This window comes from Watersipora subatra, chromosome 1 (assembly GCF_963576615.1).
Source record: "Watersipora subatra chromosome 1, tzWatSuba1.1, whole genome shotgun sequence".
In the NCBI taxonomy this organism is placed as follows: domain Eukaryota; kingdom Metazoa; phylum Bryozoa; class Gymnolaemata; order Cheilostomatida; family Watersiporidae; genus Watersipora; species Watersipora subatra.
In genome coordinates, this window is record NC_088708.1 from 32001081 (window position 1) to 32024393 (window position 23313).

A 23313-nucleotide genomic window follows, 5' to 3' on the forward strand; every position below is an offset into this window, starting at 1 on the left:
ATGACTTCAATGGTGCAATCACATCTTCAAGGATCGAAGGAAAACAAAAAGGCAATGTTTCCTGATCAGCAGTTTTGCTAAAATTTTCAATTATATTTGTTGATTCATGGCAATGCTCACTTCCTTGGTTTTAAGTGACAACTTATTGCAAACTTCAGTTACATCGGTTTTAAATGTTGGCTTTGCCAAGCGCCGCTTTTGTCCACCCCCATTAGAACATGAGAAACTGCTTAGGTGCCATTCATCTCTTTGGTATAAATTTTTAATTAATAGAAACAAACCGACCTTGCTATTAAACATGGATGGACATAACCGAGTGTTTATAAACACCTCAGTTAACTACGTTAAATCAATAAGAAAATTCAGTGTCTTAAAGTTTTCAAATCAAGTAGCAATAAAATAATTGTATTCTACATAGTTCTGATCTATTTTCTGTCACCTAAGTTATTCATTTACAATAATAACGAGTTGTGTTATTTCTTAGCAGTGTTTGAAGAAAAAAAGGTTACTGAAAACTTAATGTTACAGTTTGTGTTATATCAGCAACTCCTTGTTTGAGCGTCTCGTTAATGAAATATCAATTTTTATAATGGTAGTTATAAACCACAAAATCGGATGTCAACATAATGCCAGTTGAGAATACTAATTGGTTAGCTGCTTTAATTTAGCTGGCTGAAAGCAATCAGTTCTGATAGACGAGAAAGGAACCGCTGCAAAACCTTTTTGTGGTTTCTGTTCATTATGCATATATATATATTTGCATATCATTATTCATATACGCTAGTTTTGGAATTAGGCATGCATGAACAGCTAATCGTTAATGTTTTAGTAATCAAATTTTTGCTTTGTTAACTCAGTTCAAGAATTTTTGCCTACAACAGTTTTTACATCAAGTTACGTGGTTGTGTTCCTTTGTTTCGTTTGGCTTTGTACGCATTAGACTGATAGTTTAGCTTGAAGTTCTGTCCACAGATGTATAAGGCTTATTGGTATGGCTGAAGAATGCTGTCAAATTTAGTTTTACTAGATAAAATAGTAGATAGTCATATTTTGCTTATTTGTAAGTACAGTATATTGTTACGTATACTAGAAGGAAGGTTGTTTTAGTGTCAGCATATAGTATTGCTTTTCAGGTTTTGAGTATTGTTTGTATGGTTTTTACGAAAGATTTTTTAAAAGCAGCAACAATAGAAGCACATATAGAATGCAATATTAAAAGTCGCTAATACGTTTACATCAGGTGAGCAAGTTAGGAAACATCAGTAAGTTGTATTCTCAAATATTTAACATATGAGGTAAGCATAAAAACATGAGACAAGACATAGACAAACTATTGGTCACTGTGATGTCACTTGGCCAGCTTGTACACGCCTGCTGTACACACTAGCTTTCCTTCTCTAATTTTTCTGCTAAGAAAGTTCTCTAGCTCAGTCAAAGTGCATTCAGTATTCGCAAACATCTTGAGCATGGAGTGTATCCTCTCCAAGGATTGAGACTCCATGTTAGTAAGCATGCCATTCACATACGTCCAAAGAATCTAGATAAAAACAACAGACTATACACAAGCCCAAACTCCTTGAGGTGATGAGATCAAACAACCAGATTACTAAACTATGTTCGTGTTATTAAATATGAGCAAGACAATGGCTTTAGAACAGAGCAGCAAAGCTTTGCATGGATGAAATTATAAATCTGTCTGATGCATTGAATGAGATCTGATCAACCAATGAACAATAAGTATTGCTGGTGATTGGCGGTTCCTTTTAAAATATTGGCCACCTTGTATAGATAAAGAAAAACAAACCTGAAACTCTTCCTCTCGTTGTTCCTCTGCCGATGCCATGGCTGATTCTGAATCCTCCTCAATGATATCTGTGATTGTACCAAATGTATGGTCCTTATTCAATTTATAACTGTTTGGTGATTGTTCTTGAAGTACCCTGTGAGTTAGCCAGTACGTGATTCTCTTCCTTATCACACTTACAGATGTCTGTAACTTTTGACTCAACTCTTCCGCATTATAGGAGTCTGCCATTTTATAAAAACAACTACATGTATTTGCTACTTGGAGTAAATTACTTTAGTTGACAGAAAGGAAACAGCATATGATGGCAACATTAACTACAGGGCACAAACTGCTAGCACAAGTTAGAAGATGATGAGCTGCGAAATAAAAAAATGGAACAGAAAGACTGAAACAAAGGGCTTCCCGGCGTCTGAGAATATAAAGCAATTTCCATGTTTTAGATACATAAAAATTCACTAAGCAATTTGCAGAAAAAATTCCTGTTTTCCAAGGCTCTTACCAATAAAGAGTTATAGAATACACCATGGCGATAAATTTCATTGCTTGTCTCTATCGCTGCCGTAAGTTGCTGAATCGCTTGCTTTCCAATTCCTAATGCATAGTGATCTGGACCGTATATGACCGAATATCTAGTATTTATTGGATGTACATGATGGGCAATCGTTTAGGCTTTGCGCCTAGGTATCAGCTAAGCTTTATCTTCAATGCGCCATTTTCGACTAGTACACAAAAATCACAACCACATTAGCTAGAATGTACAGACCAATCTGTGGTGAGCATACAAAGCAAGCACCCTATACACATTAAATATTAGTGAACATCTCCGGTCACGGTTTAAATTAATCCTCCAAGCATTCGCAGATCCACTGTCAATACTATCTCTATGACATGCAGTGTGCGTATCCTCGTATACCCCAATCATGTCGAAAATAACCATAAATCTCTTCTTGAAGTGTGATGGTAAGCCGTACCTCATCGCACAGCGAATCTGCCTAGTTTTTTGCTAGTCTTTGAAAATTAGAACCAAAACCTTGCCATCTGCCATCAATCGTTCAGTCTTGGCTATAATTATTGTCATATAGACACAAAGGAGTTCAAATGTTGAACGCTTGCATATAGCACATATCTGCGACTATAGAGTGTATATATTTATTTCTTAAAAACTGTTTTTGATATAAATAGCTAACATTTATTACAAGCCATTAAAAATTTGTGTCAGTTTTCGGGCCTCAAGCTTTGTCATAACATCTGAAGCAACAATGCAGTTGAGCTTAAACATTTGATAACTGATTTATAATTAACTTTTAACATGTTCTAGTATGCTCATTAACAGTATGACAAACTTTTGCATTGAAGTTGTTTCGATAAACTTCCTGCAATGATGAAAGACTATTTTTGACATTATGTACTAGTTGGCATCCATGCTGTTACATTAGACATTTAGAAACTTTAGAAATATGTTGAGACGCTGAAACATAAACTTATAGTATACTCGAGAAGTAATTTATTGCTATTAACTTGAAAATTGAGACCCTTTATCAAAAGATGAGTACTGAAATTGCCAGCACTAGTGCAGAAAACATTTTAATTTAGCAGCAAGAGGTTTAAAACAACAATCGATTATTCACCCATCGACTTTTCTCTCTAACCACACAATGATTCATAGACAAGAAGATTGGTTATGACGAGTCTTTTCCAAGCTGTTCTAGTTCCGTCCATCAGATAAGAACATAAAACTTGAATGAGCAGCTGGAGAGTTCATAAATGGGTTAAAAAATAAGTGAAGCAGTGTCTTGTATGGTTTAATTACCTTTAGTTTCAAACGCTGTGATGATAGCCACATTGACAGGAGAGGTCTTGAAAGATAGCACTTGCCCTGAGTCCATCTCTATATCGACTTCTATCTGCCCTGAATATTACACATTTGTTACACATTTCAACTCATTTTATGTCCTGTAAACTATCTACACCAAAAAAGGTTACATCATTCGACAAATTAACACATTTTACAATTAGTTGTCTAATCTTCTACTAGAGAGGTATCTCTACTAGAGAGGTGTCTCTACTAGAGAGGTGTCTCTACTAGAGAGGTGTCTCGAAGCTAATAAAGGAAATTACAAAGGAAATGATACGTTTACTTGAGAGCTACGAAAAAGAAATGTATTGTTATGAATGGAATTCGAAGGTACAACACTAAATAAAACAATGATGAATACAATTGAACACGTAGGAAGTACTGGTCAACATATCACATATAGATATTGACGTTAGATTTGAAACAATGATGAATACAATTGAACACGTAGGAAGTACTGGTCAACATATCACATATAGATATTGACGTTAGATTTGAAACAATGATGAATACAATTGAACACGTAGGAAGTACTGGTCAACATATCACATATAGATATTGACGTTAGATTTGAAACAATGATGAATACAATTGAACACGTAGGAAGTACTGGTCAACATATCACATATAGATATTGACGTTAGATTTGAAACAATGATGAATACAATTGAACACGTAGGAAGTACTGGTCAACATATCACATATAGATATTGACGTTAGATTTGAAGGGAAATTATGAGTCACATACAGCCCCTGATGGTAAAAACAAACAGACATGACGTATCAGGGGTGGCCTGAAAAAGTCAAATGGTTTGAATCATTTGATTTGTCAGGCCAACCCGAAAAATCCGAAGTAAATCATGATTTAACATTATTTGAATTTGTTAAACTGCTAGTAGCTCTACTCCACTAACTTGCATATAGTTTGCACATTATAGTTTTATGTGACTCTTTAACGCAAGAAATATAAGAATTTGTCAAATTGAAGCATGTAAGTCACCGATATAGAAAAATGGGTTGACCAGCATTCTGATGTGCAATGCAATACACAGACACTTTGCATGAGCAAAAAATCAAATTGATCAAAAAACATCAATTGAAATGATAAAATAAAAAAATTGTATTTTTTTCGAAGCTTGTGACATAACGACCCACATACAGCCAATGATGTTACAAAGGAGAATGCTGACCCATGCACAGCCAGCCATTGATGGTAAACAAGAAGGAAAATGCTGATTGACGTACAGGCATTAATGCCAATGCCAAGTGACTGACCTATGTGAGGCTGCCATTTCAAAGTTCTGTTCACCTTGGCAATCTCATATGCTTTGGTGTACTTGTTCAGCGCTGACTGCATCAGTAACGGCAGCTGAAGCTTTTCCTCTCTGAAGTTAGGCCAGTACTGACCAGAGAGCATCATGGCATTCATCTCAAACTGAAAAACATTTTATTTAATCACTACAGTTGTTCAACTTTTAGAGACAATGACAGTTGAGAAAAAAATGAGCAGGTAGTCCGACTATGAGTAGAAATAGGAAGACTGTCCAATCAGTTTAAAAAATGTGGCCGTTGATAATTGCCCTAAAGACTTTTAAAAGCATTGGATAGCTTTTATATAATAGAAATGGTGAGGACTAGATGACCTTCGAATTGCTACAGGCTGTCAAAATGTCTAATTTAAATTGAATTTTTACTAATTTAAAAGGGTTCAACTAGCTATCCGAAGAAGGAAATCAGTGCTGATAGCATACAAAGCAGATAACCGTTCCGCACTTACAGGAATCTGTTGGTCTGGAGGAGCTTTAAGGAGCTCGCTATGTATCCATGTGTTCAGCCGCTTTGAGTCAGTAATATCCTTGAGCATAACTTCACACTTGTGCAAGTCGGTTTCCCCAAACCTGTCCGATTTGCATTAAAAATCATATGGCAGAGCTAATAGATAGTGAAAAAATAAAATACTTGAGTTCATTGTGAAAAATTGCAAGGGTTAGCATCAACGGTGAACTTATGATCAATGATCACCAGTAGGCACTTGAACATATCCAAGCTAACTGCAGTTTAGGCACACGACAAAAATTAGAGGAAAAAATCCTGGCAAAGAATAAAGAGGTGAAGAGTAGCATAGAGAGTAGAGGCAGGACTCACCTGACTTTGAGCAGCTCAAAGTAGCGAATCTCCCAGAGAGTTGCATAGGAGAGGTTGGAAAGAAGCCTGTCAGCCAGCAGATTCCAGTATTCCTTGATAAAGAGCTCCTTGCTGCCATAGATGTTCACTAGCATATTGATAATGTCTGTCGAGCGGCGAGTTTTGGATGATGTCTCTATAGAGTTGATAAGTTGAAACTTTGGAAGCGTACACCAGAAAACACTCAAAAATAGCAAATGTATAAATACTGCAGTAAACAGGCTAAAACACTAAACCGTGAACCAAAAAAGCTTAAAGATAACTTGCACAAAATTCTAGTAGATTGTATTGGAAAGTATAGATACTTTTGTATCATTTGCGGCAGTTTTTGATGTTTGAGGTGATCTGACTGTCAGGATGTTTTAAGATTAAATTCGACAAAACTTGATCGCGATGAAAAGCTTAGCTTCAAGTAAAAATGTGATTATGATGTCACTAGTTGTTAAAAGACCAATAGAATAGAGACGCGTAATGCTGCAACTTGAACGGAATAGCCGATATCAACTATAGCAATGATCACAACTAGTGATATCATTCTGCACATACTTTTTTGTTGAGTGTTTTAACAGCGATCAAGTTTGTCCATTTCAATTTTAAAACATCCTGGCAGCCAAGTCACTTCAAACTTTAAAAACAATCGCAAATGATAAAAAAGTATCTATACTTCATGATAAATTCTACTCAAATTTTGTCCATGCTCATCTTTAAATGCTATTTTTTGAGAACTTGAGCTATATACAGTATTTACTGTCGGCTATATAGTGACCATCAGCTATATAGTGACCGTCGGCTACATAGTGACCATAAGCTATATAGTGACCGTCAGCTATATAGTGACCATCAGCTATATAATGACCGTCAGCTGTATGATGTTGGTTAGCTTCATGGTGACCTGCCCAAGAATATTTCACCTTTACGTATGAGTTACTTCAAGCTGTTGTTGGCTTCACTAAAAACCACCGAGGTTTGAATAGCAGTGCATACTTTAACCTTGACAACAAAGCACATCAACATGTTAAAAATGTGAGAAAAATAATACTTGAAAAGCAGTACCAGGATTAGCATCAACTGGATCTGGTTCCCATTTGTCCCAGTCATCCCCAATGTTATCTTCATCAACGATGTCCTGATCAGAAACAGCTTTGGTCAACTCGTCAGCCAACACCTCACACGATTCGTCAATCAGGTTGGAAACAATACATCGAACCGTATCATCTCGCGACCTTCAATACATTCCATGGACGATCTTACAACACAAATCACGTAAGAGTAAGGCACCAGTGACAGTCAATTTCAAGAGAAACTATTTCTTTGGTGTAAAGACGGATCATAGAAATGGTCAAACTTTATCTAAATAATTGAACTGTTAGTAGCACTTGTGTATTGCTACAGTATTCCAAAGTGGCCACATACAAGCTAGCCCTGACGTAGAATACTGCACTGGCCTCTCTGAACTTGCAGTAACATCACTCAGAGTTAGTCAGGCAGATGAATTACAAGTTTTCACTTGATAGTGCAGCAAGTGTTTGCTAAGTCAAGGCAATCATATGGCAAAGCTCATTGATTTTTCAATTTACTCCAGATAATTGAAGAACTGTGTAGCAGTTCCTGTGTTCCAGTTCTATCTATAAAGTACAATATTACTGTCATATTGTCATATTACTAGTCATAAAGCTAGTTACCAAAGGTAAGCTTAAGAGATAAAGCTTTTCAGAGATCGAATAGTGCGTATGCGGGTAGTAAAATATTACGAATATCTTCAAGAAACCCAATGTTGATCAGTAAATGGAGTGGCAGCAAAATAATCAGAGAATAACCAGTTGGTGGCAAATAGAGGATAATTTACAAAGTATAAAGCTAGTTCAACGCCTAACAATTCTTTAGAGGAGTTACCAACTTTTTTAGACAGAGGGGTACTTCAAGAGAACTGAGCAGTAAAAAGGGCTACCTGTTTCATACAAAATTTCTAAATAGCAAAATTGTTCAGATGACTGCTGATAATAATAGTAGCATTAGTGAATCATACTGATACTACTATGCGAAGAGACTGATCATGCCAGTGTTAATTACTTCTTACAATTATACACCGATGAGGGTAGGAATATTTAAACATGTATTTATATATATGTTTCAAAATTGGAAAGTCATTAGGTGTTGCCAAAGAAATCATTAATCAAATCGCGAGTTATCTATTTTCTTTTAAAAAAATGTTCTTGTTTTTGTGCATCCTTTCCAATTTAATGTTAGTGTTTTCAATTAACAAATGTTAACTCTTCAATGTCTGTAAATGATTGTTAGTGGGAAACCTGGCAATAAACTGTGCTCGCCAGTGTACCGTAATATGCTAAATAATTTGACAATGCAAGACTGAGTGTGTCTTGTAAATGTGCATGAATAAGAAGTGTTCTGTGGTTGGTTTTGATAAAGGTCATGTTAGAAAAGGTTTATTAACAGAAATAGGTTGCACCAAAAAGGAAGGCAACTTTCATGGCTGTTGTGCATACACCACTGTGAATTTCTGTGTCCACAATAAACCAAAAGTTTTATGCAGACAGAATGGCTTTGAGTGGAGGTCACTTGAAATGGTAGGATTGCCATCGCTACCTGTCCAACATCCAAGTTGCACATGTCACTTAGGTTTCTCAGCACTGCATGTCATGTCCATTTGTATGAATGGATTGATAACAAATGGCTAGAGGTGGAAGTGGAACGAGACAGGTTTTTTAGGTTCGAGACGAGACTCGATACACTGTCTTGAGAAAATTCGAGACACGAGACAGTAAAATAATGAACATTTGGTGATGATTTCACTACACGAGGACTAGCGCACTTAATATATGAAATTGATAAACCTCTTTTTAAATTGAATTTTCTCCTGGTGTAAACGATTTAAATACAACATTTTAATAGCAATATGCATGTATTTTTTGTAAACAAAAGTGACACAAACTGCTCTAAAATAGCGAAGTTATATATTTCTAAGAATTTTGAGCTTGATTGCTAATAATTATTATGAACATACTGCTTTATAAACGTATATTTCTACCATCTATTGAATAGGTCTTACTTTATTTCCTGCAACTTTATTTTTCTTCTTCTGAAGCCATGTTTTAACAGCCGTGCGCAGGCGCTTTAGTTCTATTTCCCGTCTCGAGTTTGGCAACAGTTAGATCGAGACGAGATCGATCTGGGACGAGACAGGTCGATACTCGAGATGTCCCGTGTCTCGTTCCACCTCTACAAATGACACATTTGGCTCAAGCTGATGAAAATCACAAAATCTGTCTTCAAATTCCTGCCTTAATCTGCTCAACACTTTGGAGCATTTTCCTACAGCTTTATCATAGCTGCAGACGCATAATCGTTGTCCTTCAACCCTGGCTACACAGGGGGACAGTGCAGTTTTTTCTTTGTAAATGCACAGTTCCATCTTAGCTTTAAATGTGTTCACTACGCTTATTATGTGGGCATTTGCCTTGCAGCTCACAGTTCAAACCGTTCAGTTTCCTAGTGATATCGGTTGAAGACGCAAGGTCAAGTGCCAACTCGTGTCCTCAAGAAGTGAAATGTCTTCCTCTTTGGATTGCATAACCTCTTTGATTTCACCCCAAAGTGACAAAAAATGCTGCAGAATTCGTCCCCTACTGAACCATGGGACTAATGTGGAGTAACAGGTCATCATATTCAGCTGCCCGCTTCTTTAGTACCTTGAACATCCTGTGCCGTTTGGCTTTGGAGTGGACGCCATTTACGACCTTCATGACAGGATTCATCCCATGATTAAAGTCGACCATTTCGACGCATAATGCCTGACGATCAATGATGTATAGCTCGAGTTTGGGAAGCCTGCATCACCTTTTCATTGGGCCAGGAAGCCTGCCTGTCTTGGTTGGAGTATTTAGATGGAGCTAAATTGCGACCAGTGCTATTTTTAGAACATGTCAGGTGAGCATCTCCAAGGCTCTTTATGGGCAACCTGGTCTCGTGGGCACCACCACGTTGGTGACATTAATGCAAACAAAGAAAGCTAGCGAGAAAGTCGATGATGCTCATTATATATCACTTTTACTATTATAGCTATACTAGATGAATGCCCAGCATTGCCCGAGTAATAAAAAAGTATTTTGACAGAAAATTTATTTTTATTCAACATATACCTTCAACATTTACCATTCTAACTTTCAAACTTCATATCATGAGAAAATTGTTTTTTGAGCAGTTCAGTTGAATTAAGAAAAAAAACGGTAAAAATTTTTAAACTTTCAAACAACTAACTTAAATTTCATATCATGAAGTGTTCTGTTGAAATAAATTGGGAGGAAAAATTAAAACTGTAAATGTGTTTTAATGTAAACGTGAAATCATTAGCAAGTATGGCTAAATCGAGGTCTGATCCAAAGGTTCCCGGAATAGAGTTGTATACACTTGCATACTTGCACGATGAAAAAACCATTGCAGCGTTTCCCGGGGAACACCTTCAGAGTGTTGCCACAAAATTTCAGGTTGCTCTGACAACGCGTTCTTACGTGAGCCGACGATATGTCAAGGTCTGTAAGATGCTTTCGGCGATTTTTTAACAAAATTGTCGTCATGTCTAATCAATGGGAACAGCGTATTTGCATTAAATTTTGTGCAAAATTAGCGAAAACAAGTACTCAGACAGTTGAAGTGTTAAATATTGCTTTAGGAGATGCTGCTCTAAAGAAAATACAAATTTTTGAGTGGCACAAACGTTCTTGTGAAGGTAGAGACAGCACTGAAGATGATGCGAGGTCTGGCAGACCAGCGTCGGCAAGAACTTGCTCGTCAATCGACAGTGTAAGGTCACTAGTCGTGGCAGATCGACATTTAACCATTAGAGAGGTATCTGGAGAGACTGGACTTGGTTTAGGAACTGTTCAAAAAGTCTTAACTGACAATTTAAACATGAGACGAGTCGCAGCAAAGTTCGTGCCACACTTGCTAACTGATGACCAAAAAGAGCTCAGGATGCACGCTTGCAGCAATTTTAAGGAAGATCTCAGGAATGATCAAAGCTATATTTCAAAGATCATAATATCCTTGTTTTCCCTAATTTCACACAAAATTTAATGCATATTTTTTTAAATCGCCGGAAGCGCTTGACATATCATCAGCTCACATGAGAATGCGTTGTCATAGCAACCTGAAAATTTGTGATAACACTTCGGGGGTGTTTCCTAGCAACAGCTGCAATGGGGTTTTCCATTGTGCAAATATGCAAGTGTATACAACTCCATTCCTTTTCCTTTTTGATCAGACCTCGTAAAGTCTGTTTTGTTCGATTACCATGGAAAATTATTTGGTATACAATTACATGATTTTAGTTTGTTTTAGTGCTGCATCATAAGGCAAAAATATCATATAGACGTATTGAGTGGTATAGAGACCCATAGTAATTATCTAATGCCATCACTGCCTGGTAAAAATCATCATCATTAAAAAATAGTAACTAAACAATATGTTAACCTTAGTGACCATGGTTACCTACAATAAAATTAGTACATTTTGTAGTTGTGATCTGCAAGAAAATGTAACATTACAATCTACTTTGTGCAGAGTTCTTACTTTCAAGACAGACGTGTAACATAAACGCTGAATCTAACTTATATGAATTTAGCTTACTAAAAACATACTTGAAGGAAGTTTTAGTATGCATTCTAGTAAACTGTTAACTAACCTTATATCACTTATCTGTTTGAGAACTTGTTCTACCAGAACGGATGACGCTGAACTGAGATACAAATGCCCATTTTATTTTCAAGATAAATGTTTGTTCATATCGTTTGGCAGAAAACCAAAACGCCCTAGTATGGCCCTTAATATTAACTCTATGAACCACAGTAAAAAGCATCGTGTTTCATAGAGTTAATAGAGTTTCAATTAATACGTCATTCAGCATGGGCAATCGAGAAAAGAGTATACGGTAGTGTTCGGCACGAGTACTTGTTGGTTAACGAGTTTAGACCGCCCCCCTTCATTCGAGTTTTTCGAGTACCGGGTAGCGCTTGGCACGAGTACTTCTTAGCCAACAGGTTTTTCAGCTATCGGGTTTGTTGATACGGGTTATATGTCTAAAATTCCCAAACATCAGACATCTTAAAATTTACAAAGTAATTATACTTCTATTCAATTTATTTATTATTTTCTATCGACCGATATTCGTGCTCGCAGCGTTAACAGGTCAGTGGTAAAACAGTGCTTAGAGCGCAGGGCACAATAGAGCGAGTTTTTGTCCACTCTACTCAACGGATTCGTGTACCAAAACCAGAACACGCAAGATCTAAATGCTCAAAATTTTTATTACCCGGGACTCGCGAGAAGATAAACTCGCGAGTTCAACGAGTTTTATTACCCATGCCCAGCACTAGTATACGGTGTATGATAAGAGCAATAGTATCATAAGAACAGCGTAGCTTGGTGGCTAAATGCACAGTTCGAAACTTGCAGTTGCAATCTTTGTGAGTTCAAATCCAGCAGAATGCGAGCTTTTAATCCCAAAATTTTTATAGCTATAGCCAGACATACCGAAGGATATACCGACACACCAACTTTGAGATTTATATACATTATACAGATATATATTCATCTAATACTTCATAAGTATCAATATCCAAGAACAGAACCCCGACTTGAAGCACATAATTTTTTTATTGTATATTTCAATACATCAGAGTCTTGGCTTTCGAATGGTGAGACAGAGTGCTTTTTGCCATGGTGAGACAGACATTGGTTGGTGTTTATAGGATTTCCCCAGAGCTCTACCGCAAAAATGTTTACCGGCATTGGCTCGGAAATTGTGACGTCCCAATTTTTTTATGCGGTGTTGTGTGCTCTTACCGCCTATTTTATTGCTTACCACTTATATTTATCAACTACGATAATGACGCTAGTGTCAGACGAAGATAGGACAACTCCAGAGAACTAATGAAGATGACAAAGGAATCAGCGTCATTAGTTCTCCATGTACAGATTATTTCTATGATAAATAATTCAGATTTCAAGCACCATACTATGTTTTCCCGATGATATTATGCACTAGCCCTCTCATTTTATTGTGATGTTGAGGGTCGCGACTGAGACTAATTAGCTTCAAGCATTGCGTGATCTCGCAAAAGTGCGATGGACACGTAGTCCTAGGGTCACGCAAGCGCAGGTCGCAATTTAATCGATGTGATTTCATTACCTTTATCAACGACAGTACATTTATTGAAGCATTATTAATTAACCCAGAACATGTTTGTATTGGTCGGGCATTGTTGATTATCTAGAATCCTAGTTTATCATTAGCGCTCTCTTGGTTTAACAGCTGCGATTGTCACAGAAAAGCGCAGCCTCAATAGTAGCGAAAGGGATCGACTACCTAAGGCTAAATGAGAATTATGACATCACATTTTGAGAACCTGAACCAAGTGTTTTTTTTGCAGGACGTACTTTTGACACCCTATTTTTCATAGTTCTATTATTCTTTGTGTATTGAATATAGGCTCATTCGAATGCCAAAACTCCGATGTATTGAAATAGATAATAAAAAAATATGTAATTTAAGTGCTTTAAGATCGTAATTTACTAATCTGAAACAAAGACAAACCAAGAATGGAGTTGTGCAATCTATATTATTGGAGATGCTATATAATAGAGACTGCATTAAATCAGTCCTTAGATACCTGAGATAATGCTTGACTGGCTCAGTGACTATTTCAAGAAGGACGGATGATGGATCAAGTAGCCTGAGAGCTTGAATAGACTGTATATAAGCCGTAAGAATGTCAGTAGTTGTCACCCCTACACAAAATGGTTTTCAACATCTCATATAAAATGAACTCATAATACCTTCTGCTGAGATGCCATGCAATTTTAAATTTACGATAAAATGAGCAGTTTGGCTGTGATAATCCAGAGCAATTGTCCACTACATATAACAACACACACACAACAGCAAATGTTTAGCAGATAAGTAAGTCGCTAAATCATATACGCGTAAGTGATTTGTGCAGACTAATGGAGAAAGGCCAACGTATATTTCTAAAGTGGTAGAATATCATTAAAATTAAACAGTAAATTTCGATGAAATATAAGTAGAGACTCAGTGATTATTCTTATTATCAATGGTGTACTTAAAATATTCATAATATACAAGTACATACATGAGCATTAATATAATGTACTTATATACTCATTTACATACATGCTTGATGTTGCTCATTGGAGTAGCCATTGGAGCATTGGATGCAATAAAAAGCGAAACAAATATAATGAAATACTAAAAATATAAAACTGCCAAGCTATTATGTACCCCAATCTTGGAAGTTTGGAGTTCTTTTTTTTTAACATAATTTACTTTGAAACGACATATATGTCGTTTCAAAGTAATATATAAGTTGTTTCAAGTTAATTACGTTGAAAAAATATGTATACCTATATTCACATATACATACTAGCAGGATGCCTGGCGTTGCCCGGGTAATAAAAAAAGTTTTTGAACAGAAAATTTGTGTTTAACATAAAAAACATTTACCATTGTAACTTTCAAACATCATATAATGGTAAGTCTTTTTGTGCCGTTCAAATGAATTAGGAGAAAAAATAAACAATGAGTTTATGGAAGTGTGTATAAAAAAAGATTACTGTTGCAGCAAAAGCTCGTTGTATTAAAGTTTTGATGGACGATGCTGGTACAAACGTAAAAATGCGATATCGGATTGTCTTTGTCTGGTACTTTGTTAGACCGAACGAAGAGAGAATGTAGATGCAATTCCTGCTCAAGACAGTACAACTGTTAATGTGAAAAGTATTCAGCCCTTACAGATTTAACAATCGAACCTTAGGAGAAACCGGAAATAGGAGTATAACAGCACACTAAAAATTTAAACTGTACATCGTTTGAAAATTACAAATTAAATTGGTGATGATAAAAAAATTAGCTTTAGAAAAATTTAAAAAAAACTAACAAAAAGTAGTACAATGACCCCCGTCATTCGTCATTTCAATTCGTTCCAGTGTTGGGCATCATAAGGCGAAAATGTTGTATGGAGTGGTATAGAACCCATAGTAATTATCCAATGCAAACATCCCTGGCTGAAAAATTATCAAAATTGTATGCGTACTGTAAACACTAATAACAAAATAATATGGTAACCTTAGTAACTACATGTATAGTTAGTTACCTACAGTAGATCTAGCGTATTTAGTGGTTGTGAACTGCAATAAAATGCAACATTACAATGTAATGTAAAGTATAACGAATTGGTTGAGATATTTTGAGCTTCCAAATGCATATTTATTTAAAGCTCTTTGACAATTTCGAGTAAGCTAGCAGATTTATTGCATCCAAAAGGGTTAATGTCACTCTACCCGAAGGAGCACAAAATATAGGCAACATTCGCTATACCCGTAAAAGGGTTAAATTCATCTTCCCACAAGTCTGACGAGCTATTTGAAAAAGACAACACCAGCCTCTATTTGAGCGCCACTTAGGAGAATGGTTGAAAAATTGAGCTCCATGGCGTTCAAATATACAAATAAACGTCAGTGTTTGTCAGTCTGTCTATCGTGTGTCCAGTTATAGCGATGAAGTTTCCGCATAAAAAATATGCTTCATACTGGATTTGAACGCAGCACCTCCAGTTCTGGAGGCGGCTGTAATTCTGTATCAATGATTCATGTATTCAGTATAACAGCTCAAGAAGAAGTGAATCACATAACGTAGAACAGCTACACATTGCAAGCTAGAAACTACATCGTACATAAGCCTAGCTATTAAACTTATTACTATACCAGTACACAATTGGAAAAGCGCTAATGCAAAAACATGCCTTGCTTTATATCACATCACCCCTTGATTCACAAATCAACACATAAACATAATCATACACAAAGTTAAATTAACAAAAGCGCAAAATGACAAAAAGCAAAAAGCCTAGCTACTTAGAACTATTGTTCATATGATTCTCCACAATGCTGAGGTGGAGAATTACATGAACATTAGGAGAACATTCACAGCACCTACATGTATCTCTCACAGGCCTAGGACCTCTGGTAGCACTATTAACTACTTGCTTTGCACTGTTGTTCAGAATTTTTGTTTCACTTTTACTTCCACTCACAACGGTACCATTATTCTCATGAGACTAATTAAAGTCAAAATCAGCTTCCAAAGCATTGTCACCTGATACTTATGACTACTGGTAGCACCATCATCATGATAACCATATATCAGTAATAAGCTTGTTCATGCTATCAATCTCAACCACAGTATTAGATACTTGCAGTGGCTAACCCTTTTGTTCATACAATTGTACATTGAGCATGTACTGGGTTCATGTGAGCTATATCACTAACGCTATATAGGCTTCCATCGATGCTGCGAATATGCACTCTTACAGGAATATCTGGATTTTTTTAGTTGTATGAATATAGCATTTGAGAGAGAACCACGCCATGGCTGTTAGGTGTATTGTTATACCAGAAAACCATAACTTCAATACCATTACCAGAGTATGCGGCCATTCATTTTATTGCTCTGTGATTTCGCTCCATGATTCCATTTCCAGATGGTCGATAAGCATAATTTAACACATGGCGCACATTTCACATTTTTAGACTAGAAATTCTCCTGTCATACAGCCCACAACCAAAGTGATAATGGAAAAAGAAAGGGTACTGCCGGTTGAGATATGCAATATTAGCAGTCAAATGGCACTGCAGTGCAATAGGACAACTGCAATGGTAGCTGTAATGTACTGGGTGTGGGTGTTGTTATGTACAAAGATTGTATGTAAAGATTGTGTAAAGATTACATGTTTATATCTCTCTCCCCTGCAATAGGAGAAATGCAATATTAGAAGTAAAATGCACTGATATTATTAGAATAACCAATATTATTAATATAGTAATACAGTAATAATAGAAAACCAATGCACAATTTTGTTTACATTTCAAAACGTCATAGCTAACAATATCAAGAAGTTGTGATATTTGTTTAGATTTTTTAGAAAATCTATTTAACAAAACTATTTAGAAAAAAAATAACAGTAACATATTGCCCATCATCGATGTCGGTAGTGTGACTATAACACTTCAATAGTCATGCAAACTTATAACTAAATATTGTAATAATCTCATAAGAACCGTTAGAAAAAAATATCATCATCATTTCCTTTACTTTCACTGCTTTGGACATCAGTTAGAATACCAAAGTACTCAAAAGTGTCCAAAATGTCAGTTACTTTGAAATCGGCAAAAAAGAAACGATTATATTTCAGTACTTCTACGTTAATTACAGAAACCTTCGGCAATTCGACAATGCTATAGACTGGTGAAATGTGCCCGTTCTTTTTTCGTGAAATGCGCACGACTCAATGGTTCTATTCTCTGTCGCTCAGCATTCCGTTTGCCGGTTTAATTTTGATAAAAATAAGGCTTGGCAAGTTTTAATAATGATTTTAGGCCGAGTTAATCTGTTTAATTATGTATAATCCGATCAGATGTGTAAGTTTTAGGATATTGTCGACAATTTTCAAAGACATGGTAACATATCTAAATAGGTTTATGTGTTTTGTACCGGTAATTATACATAAACGACTCCATTGAAAATGGTTAAACTTGTTGATGAGATTTCGGTACAAAGGTTTGCGACAGTGTTGATGAATAATTTTCATGAGTTGTGTGCACATGCATTTATCATAAATCTCTTAAACACTCGCTCCGCTCGTGTTTGGTCGTGGGAAAAGCAGAAATTGTCGTGCTTTTAAAATATGGTCCATTGTCGATAGTAGCTCTAGTGGAAGATCGCATTCGCTAAACACTGTTGATAAGTGAGCTACCAGTAACTTCATCATTCCATCTCTCATCTTCGACCATACATAAATATCTTCGACAGTCTATAATCATATAATGGTCAAGTAAAGTACCTGACCAGCATGTGTCTAGTTTATGGCCAGCTTATCCCACATTTTATCTGCTTCCAAAATGCCTTTTTCCCGGGTTGTTAAAAAAGTCGAAGAGGGTTTAGTAGAAAATTTAGTATTTGCTGACTAAATCTGTTAGAACCATTTCCTCAACAGTTGTGATAGACTTCAGTTGAGAAGCTATATCATTAAGAAGTCCAGCCATGAATGAATGCACATGTCAACACTGGCTCCATTGTTTATTCTCTTATTAATGCCACTAGCCGTTCTAAATCAGCTAAATACGCTACTCTATCCTTCCACCGTCCATCTAAGTTCTCAATCTTAACTGCTCTTAGGCGGTAAAGTTATTCACAATAAATGCTGTCAACAACGAACCTTTTAGCTTGGTATACCTAGTTCTTTTGCCTCCTTAGCTAACTGCTTGTATATGGCAAATGCTGCTCCAGATAAAGAAAGTGGTAAAAATGTTGTCAAATCGTCTATCCTTTGAAGCTTAGCAACCACCTCAAGTTTATCTATCCAATCACTAAAGTCACCACTGCCACTATCTTCTAAGTTTGAACTAGATCTGATAACTTCGGCAACATTTGGATGTAGCCAAAATAGCTTGTAATTCTGTATCACTGAAATGTATTCGGCACAACGGCTCAAGAAAAAGTGAATCATATTACTTGATTTATTTAGCAATGAAAGCCTGAGCCACACGGGCTCAATGCCACACGTGATTAATCGTGCTATTAGTCATTACATCAATCAGGTAAAATACTCAGGCTTAAAGTGCTTGAGGTTATTAACTAGCACCCTTGATCATTACCTATAATGTAACTTCATTAAGCTAGTTTCTGACACGGCTCTTACTATAGTAGAGATTTTACTAGCTTATTAGGTAAATTAATCAAATTTATTGGGTAATATGCCGGGCATTTAGCTAGTATATATATGTACATACATGTTCATGTGTATACACACTCAACGCACATATGTGCATACATACAATGTATTTATACACAGATACATATATACAGACCTAGTTCTTGCTGCAAGTATAATGCAGTGCCACAAATCTCAACATCACAAGAGGTACAACTACTAGTTAAGTTAATGGAAAGAGTAACCTCTTACCAGGATGGAGAATTCTATTTTCATATACTTTTTTTAAATTAGCTATAAGCTCTCCTCTTAAGTTTGTATTAGGCAGAGTAAAGTGTAAGTCTTCAAAGCTTGCTTTAGAGTCTGGATAGTCTATGATCATGGAAAGCATTTCGTCTAGCCTAAAAGCAGCGACCAAACAACCTACAAAAACTGGGTTATAAATGATTTTTTCTCCTACAAATGTCTCACTGTATAAAGCCCTAAGCAAATGATGAAGGGAAACTTACCTTAACCTCACAAAGCTGTCATAGAGATGATATCGCAGGTGCTCAGAAGAGAGCATAGCACTCGTGTCTTGTCTCTCGGTCGCTATTGACAACCAGTGTACCAAGTCATCAGACAGCCAGTCTAACAGACCTCCTATCACTTCCTTACCAAAGACACCAGACGCAACCGTTGTTACCTGTTCCTTAATTCTGGACTGAACAATGCCAATAAGCGCTTCTTCAATAATGTCTTGGAACAGATCCAGCTCTTGTCTGTAAGGCGTAGTGTATAATTGTTAAAACACTTTCACGTTGAAGTAAAACTCATTTAAGCCTGTATACACACAATATAAATACAGTAAAAACATGATGAACTGAGAAGTGGGCGGTTGCAAGTACCTCCAAACTAATGACAGTCATGCTGAGTCTTTAGCTGCCATCCGCAAAAGACTGAAAAATGTGTATGGGGACAACAATTTTGATGTCAGCGATGTGAGAAAATGAGTAAGGGGGATTAAAGGTGGTAAAACTGCCAAAGGTGAAGCTGCACAGACTGATCAGCCACAAAGTGGAAGGTCTGCTCTTGCAATGCCAGACATCAACTTGAAACACTCTGATGAATTAGTCAAAAGGAAACAGGAGTATCATAGTTACTAAGATCAATGAAGTCCTAAACAACAAGAGAGGTAGTGTAAACACTTTGGTCAGTAAACTTGGCTGCACCAAAGTCTGCGCCAAGGGGTTTCACCATGAAGCAGCAAAGGATTGAGTCATCAACTGAGCTTCTGCAGCTTTATATAGCTATAAACATTTTTGCAAGGGATCATCACTGAGGGTGAATCTTGGGTTTACTATAATGAGCCAGAAAGCAGAACATTTGGTGTTGAATTTCAAGCTCAACAGAAAGGAACAAATGAAGTTATATCTCATAGAAAACAAGTTATAGTATATCAAAACCTATAAAAAATAAACATGTTAAACAATCATTCAACACGAACATGCCTAAGCAAGACCTATAAAAATATAGAATACATTCAGCATTGAGTAAAAAAAGAAAGGTATGAGAGATCTGATGATTAAGGATAGGGAAAGAGTTGCATACTTTGAACATTTTACATTTGGTAATTGTATTTGAATAAAACCGGAATTGTCTGGTGGCGTCTAAATGTGAAGTATTTACATGTATTGCAATTTGAGCCCATCTCAAAGGTCAGCATGTAGTAAATAATAACTTACGCTTGCTGGCGTATAGTTCGCATCTGGAGAACAATCGCTTTGAGCTGGCAAGCCTCTTGACTGTCGTTTTTGGATCCCTCATCATGCACTGCTTAATAATTTGAATATAGTCTATTTGAATTTTATATCACGGCGGTCTATGAAAAATGTCGAAGTCAATTGGCTTTTCTTCAATAACTAGACTGCAAGTTTTGACACTTTAAAGAGTGAAAAAATATAAACTTGAGCATAGCTGTCTTTAAAAATGTGCAATTAGCATGAGAGGAACAAACCATCATTTTGCAGGAACAGAAGTTGAACTGCATTAGAACTAGCCTAATGAAAATAACACACAGGTAAATTCTTATAACCTCTCATCAAATTAGGCAAGCTGCATGAGACTGGTCCATAAAGCTGTCATATAAATTTACCCATATCATCATCCATCTTTTGTGAACTGCCAAATGCCAAATATGCTGACAAGTAGAAGTCACCAGCTAGTTTGTAGATTTGGCGATGATGTGGGTACTGTAGAGTAGTAAGGTATGCCCTGTGTAACAAGCTTGGCACTCTTGACGAGTTTGTCAGCTTTGCAAAGATTTTTAGTATATGAAGAAATGAGCGCTTGGATTGTTCCATATGTTCAAAAACACAATTGACAAAACAGGGAAATGTAATGTCAGTGTGTATCATTGTTGAAAGATTTTCCTTAATGGAGTTTTCCACCTGTTTGTAGAGTGTTTGCTCAATGGCTGCACCAACTCCTCCTTCTATTAGTACTTTTAAGGCCTCATGGACTTGTGTTTGAGATATACTATTCTCAGGCTAAAATATATGAAAAGAGTTATAATTCCACAGCCAAAGGATGACACAATTTGCGGAAGAATGAAAAAATATTATTCAACAACAAAAAAGAGAATAAATAAAACATGATTCAGCAAGAAATTGTATTACCTGTTTTGCCAACTCATAACATTTCCAGGCAGCCTCCATAGTTTTTCTTTTTCAAATTGATGTCTTGCTTGTAAAGCGCACTCTAAAAATTGAAACACCTATGTCATGTATTGAAATTGAAACACCCATGTCATGTATTGAAATTGAAACACTCATGCCATGTATTGAAACTAAAACAGAGAATATCTCTATTTAACATAAAAATAAGCATACAACCGTGTATGCTTTTCTTAAACTAATTTTATAGTGGACTTTATTTTTAATCATTAATTTTTTTATAGGGAATGCAAACATCTATCACATATCAAACCTATCACTGATGCAATATATACTTATTGTCAACCAGCATACTTCCATGCTCTAAATAATTTACTAGTATATGATGCAATGGATATATACACACAGACCAGACAGGGTATGATCACCAGAATTAATTGTACTGTAGATGTAAACTTCTTATTACCTAAGACAATTCATTAAATAAATAAACTACACTTGTGGAAATATTAATAATAACTATTAAACTAAAATATTCAAAATAAAGGTTTTAAGATATAGGTTAGTCTTGTCAAGACATTTACTGTCACCGCCTAAAACTAATTACAGTCAAACACGGATAACTCGCCCACGGATAACTCGAACACGTTGTTAACTCGAACGTATTTGTTTGGTTCGTTCCCACGCAATGATAAACTGCTTTAAATAATTGTGTGTTGATCACTTGATCTCGAACTTGACATCGTTAACTTGAACAGTATTTGGCCAAAAGAAAAACATGGTTTTCGTTCGTTTTACTCCGAAGGAATTTCCATTAGTCGTGGAGCTGCGACTACTCTGCTCTCCTAGCGAGAGCGCTCCCTAAACATATATAGTGTACATATATTTTCTGCCGTAATGTTTAATGGAACAGGGTAGGAAACCGTATAAAAAAAGATTAATAGGGTCACTAACATGTTGGCTTAGTTACATCCAAATTATAAACGTTAGAAAGTATTAGCGATAAAAGTGTAATAAAGATAGACACAAAATGCAAAATTCATATTATATGAATGATTATATGTGGATACTAGCTGTGCTACCCAGCATTGCCCAGGTAATAAAAAGGTCTGGACAGAAAATTGATTTGCATTTAACATATAACAACATTTACTATTCTAACTTTCAAACTACATATCATGAGAAAAGTGTTTTGTGTAGTTTAAATAAATTAAGAACTGTAAAGATTATAAAACTTTGTCAAACAACTGTAACTTTCAAGCTGTTAGCCTGGCACATTGCCAATGGAAAATTGCAGTAAGCTGCTAGGCTTCTAATGACGGTACTCCATGACATTGCGTCAGCATTGTTGTCCAGCTGCAGTTATTCTAATAATAGCTATAGCCGGAATGCAGACAGACATACTACATACACCCGAACATACTTTGAGAAATATATATATACCGTAAGTCCTCATGCTCAAGCCGTGCGGCTTGTGCTCAAAACCAGATGACTCACGAAAGAAAAAATAATCCTCCAACAAGCCGCGTATGCCCACAGACCGCGGCTAATGACTGAGGTTTTGTCGCCCTTGACCCCTTCAGGAGCGAGAGTGTTTAGAAGGGTTTCACTATACCACCGTCTTCTTTAATGAGAAAACAGGCCATATCAGTACACGTGACAAGAATTTTCTTTTACTTCCAAGTTCGAATTAAAATTTCTAAACCCTTGCATCAAGAACTTCTTGCCATGTCTCAGCTAGATTTTTATTGCGCTGTTGGAGGGCTTCACATTTATGGAAAGATGCCGGTCAGGAATGAAACGGTTTTAATGACCTATGATTGTGGTGAGTTAAACATTAGCGATAAATTCTTTGTTCGTCTGAAGTATTCCATAAACATGACCTTGAAAATAAACGAGTAGGTCGTCAAAATCCCGTACATAAAAGGGTATCATGACTGCGATTCTATGGTTATAGTGCGGAACTGAGCAGAGACCGCATTTATCGAGAAGCCGTCCTAATAAGCCTCACGT

At 36.3% G+C, this 23313-nt stretch overlaps 1 protein-coding gene across 2 annotated transcripts; it reads right to left on the minus strand.

Moving 5' to 3' along the window:
• Positions 1 to 1118: 1118 nt before the first annotated feature.
• On the minus strand, positions 1119 to 21392 carry LOC137403914 (anaphase-promoting complex subunit 2-like). Of its 2 annotated transcripts, none has more exons than XM_068090037.1 (13): positions 21304 to 21392; positions 20781 to 21174; positions 20371 to 20458; positions 19156 to 19407; positions 18899 to 19047; positions 13532 to 13649; positions 6900 to 7069; positions 5808 to 5982; positions 5440 to 5560; positions 4938 to 5097; positions 3618 to 3716; positions 1805 to 2028; positions 1119 to 1537 (listed from the first exon to the last, which is right to left on the minus strand). In XM_068090037.1, the coding sequence occupies exons 1-13, from the start codon at positions 21340 to 21342 to the stop codon at positions 1349 to 1351; spliced, it is 2178 nt and encodes a 725-aa protein (XP_067946138.1). In that variant the 5' UTR covers positions 21343 to 21392; the 3' UTR covers positions 1119 to 1348. The 2 variants fall into 2 exon arrangements, with proteins under 2 accessions (XP_067946138.1, XP_067946128.1); XM_068090027.1 differs by having other exon boundaries at positions 20371 to 20461.
• Positions 21393 to 23313: the final 1921 nt, after the last annotated feature.

Excerpts from the sequence above, each read along its gene's own strand:
- LOC137403914 (XM_068090027.1), bottom strand. The coding sequence starts at position 21,342 with ATGGAGGCTGCCTGGAAATGTTATGAGTTGGCAAAACAG. Across the intron at positions 19,048-19,155 it reads GACAGCTTTGTGAGGTTAAG|GCTAGACGAAATGCTTTCCA; the intron begins GTAAGTTTCCCT and ends CGCTGCTTTTAG. Across the intron at positions 3,717-4,937 it reads GAAATGGCAGCCTCACATAG|GGCAGATAGAAGTCGATATA; the intron begins GTCAGTCACTTG and ends TGTAATATTCAG.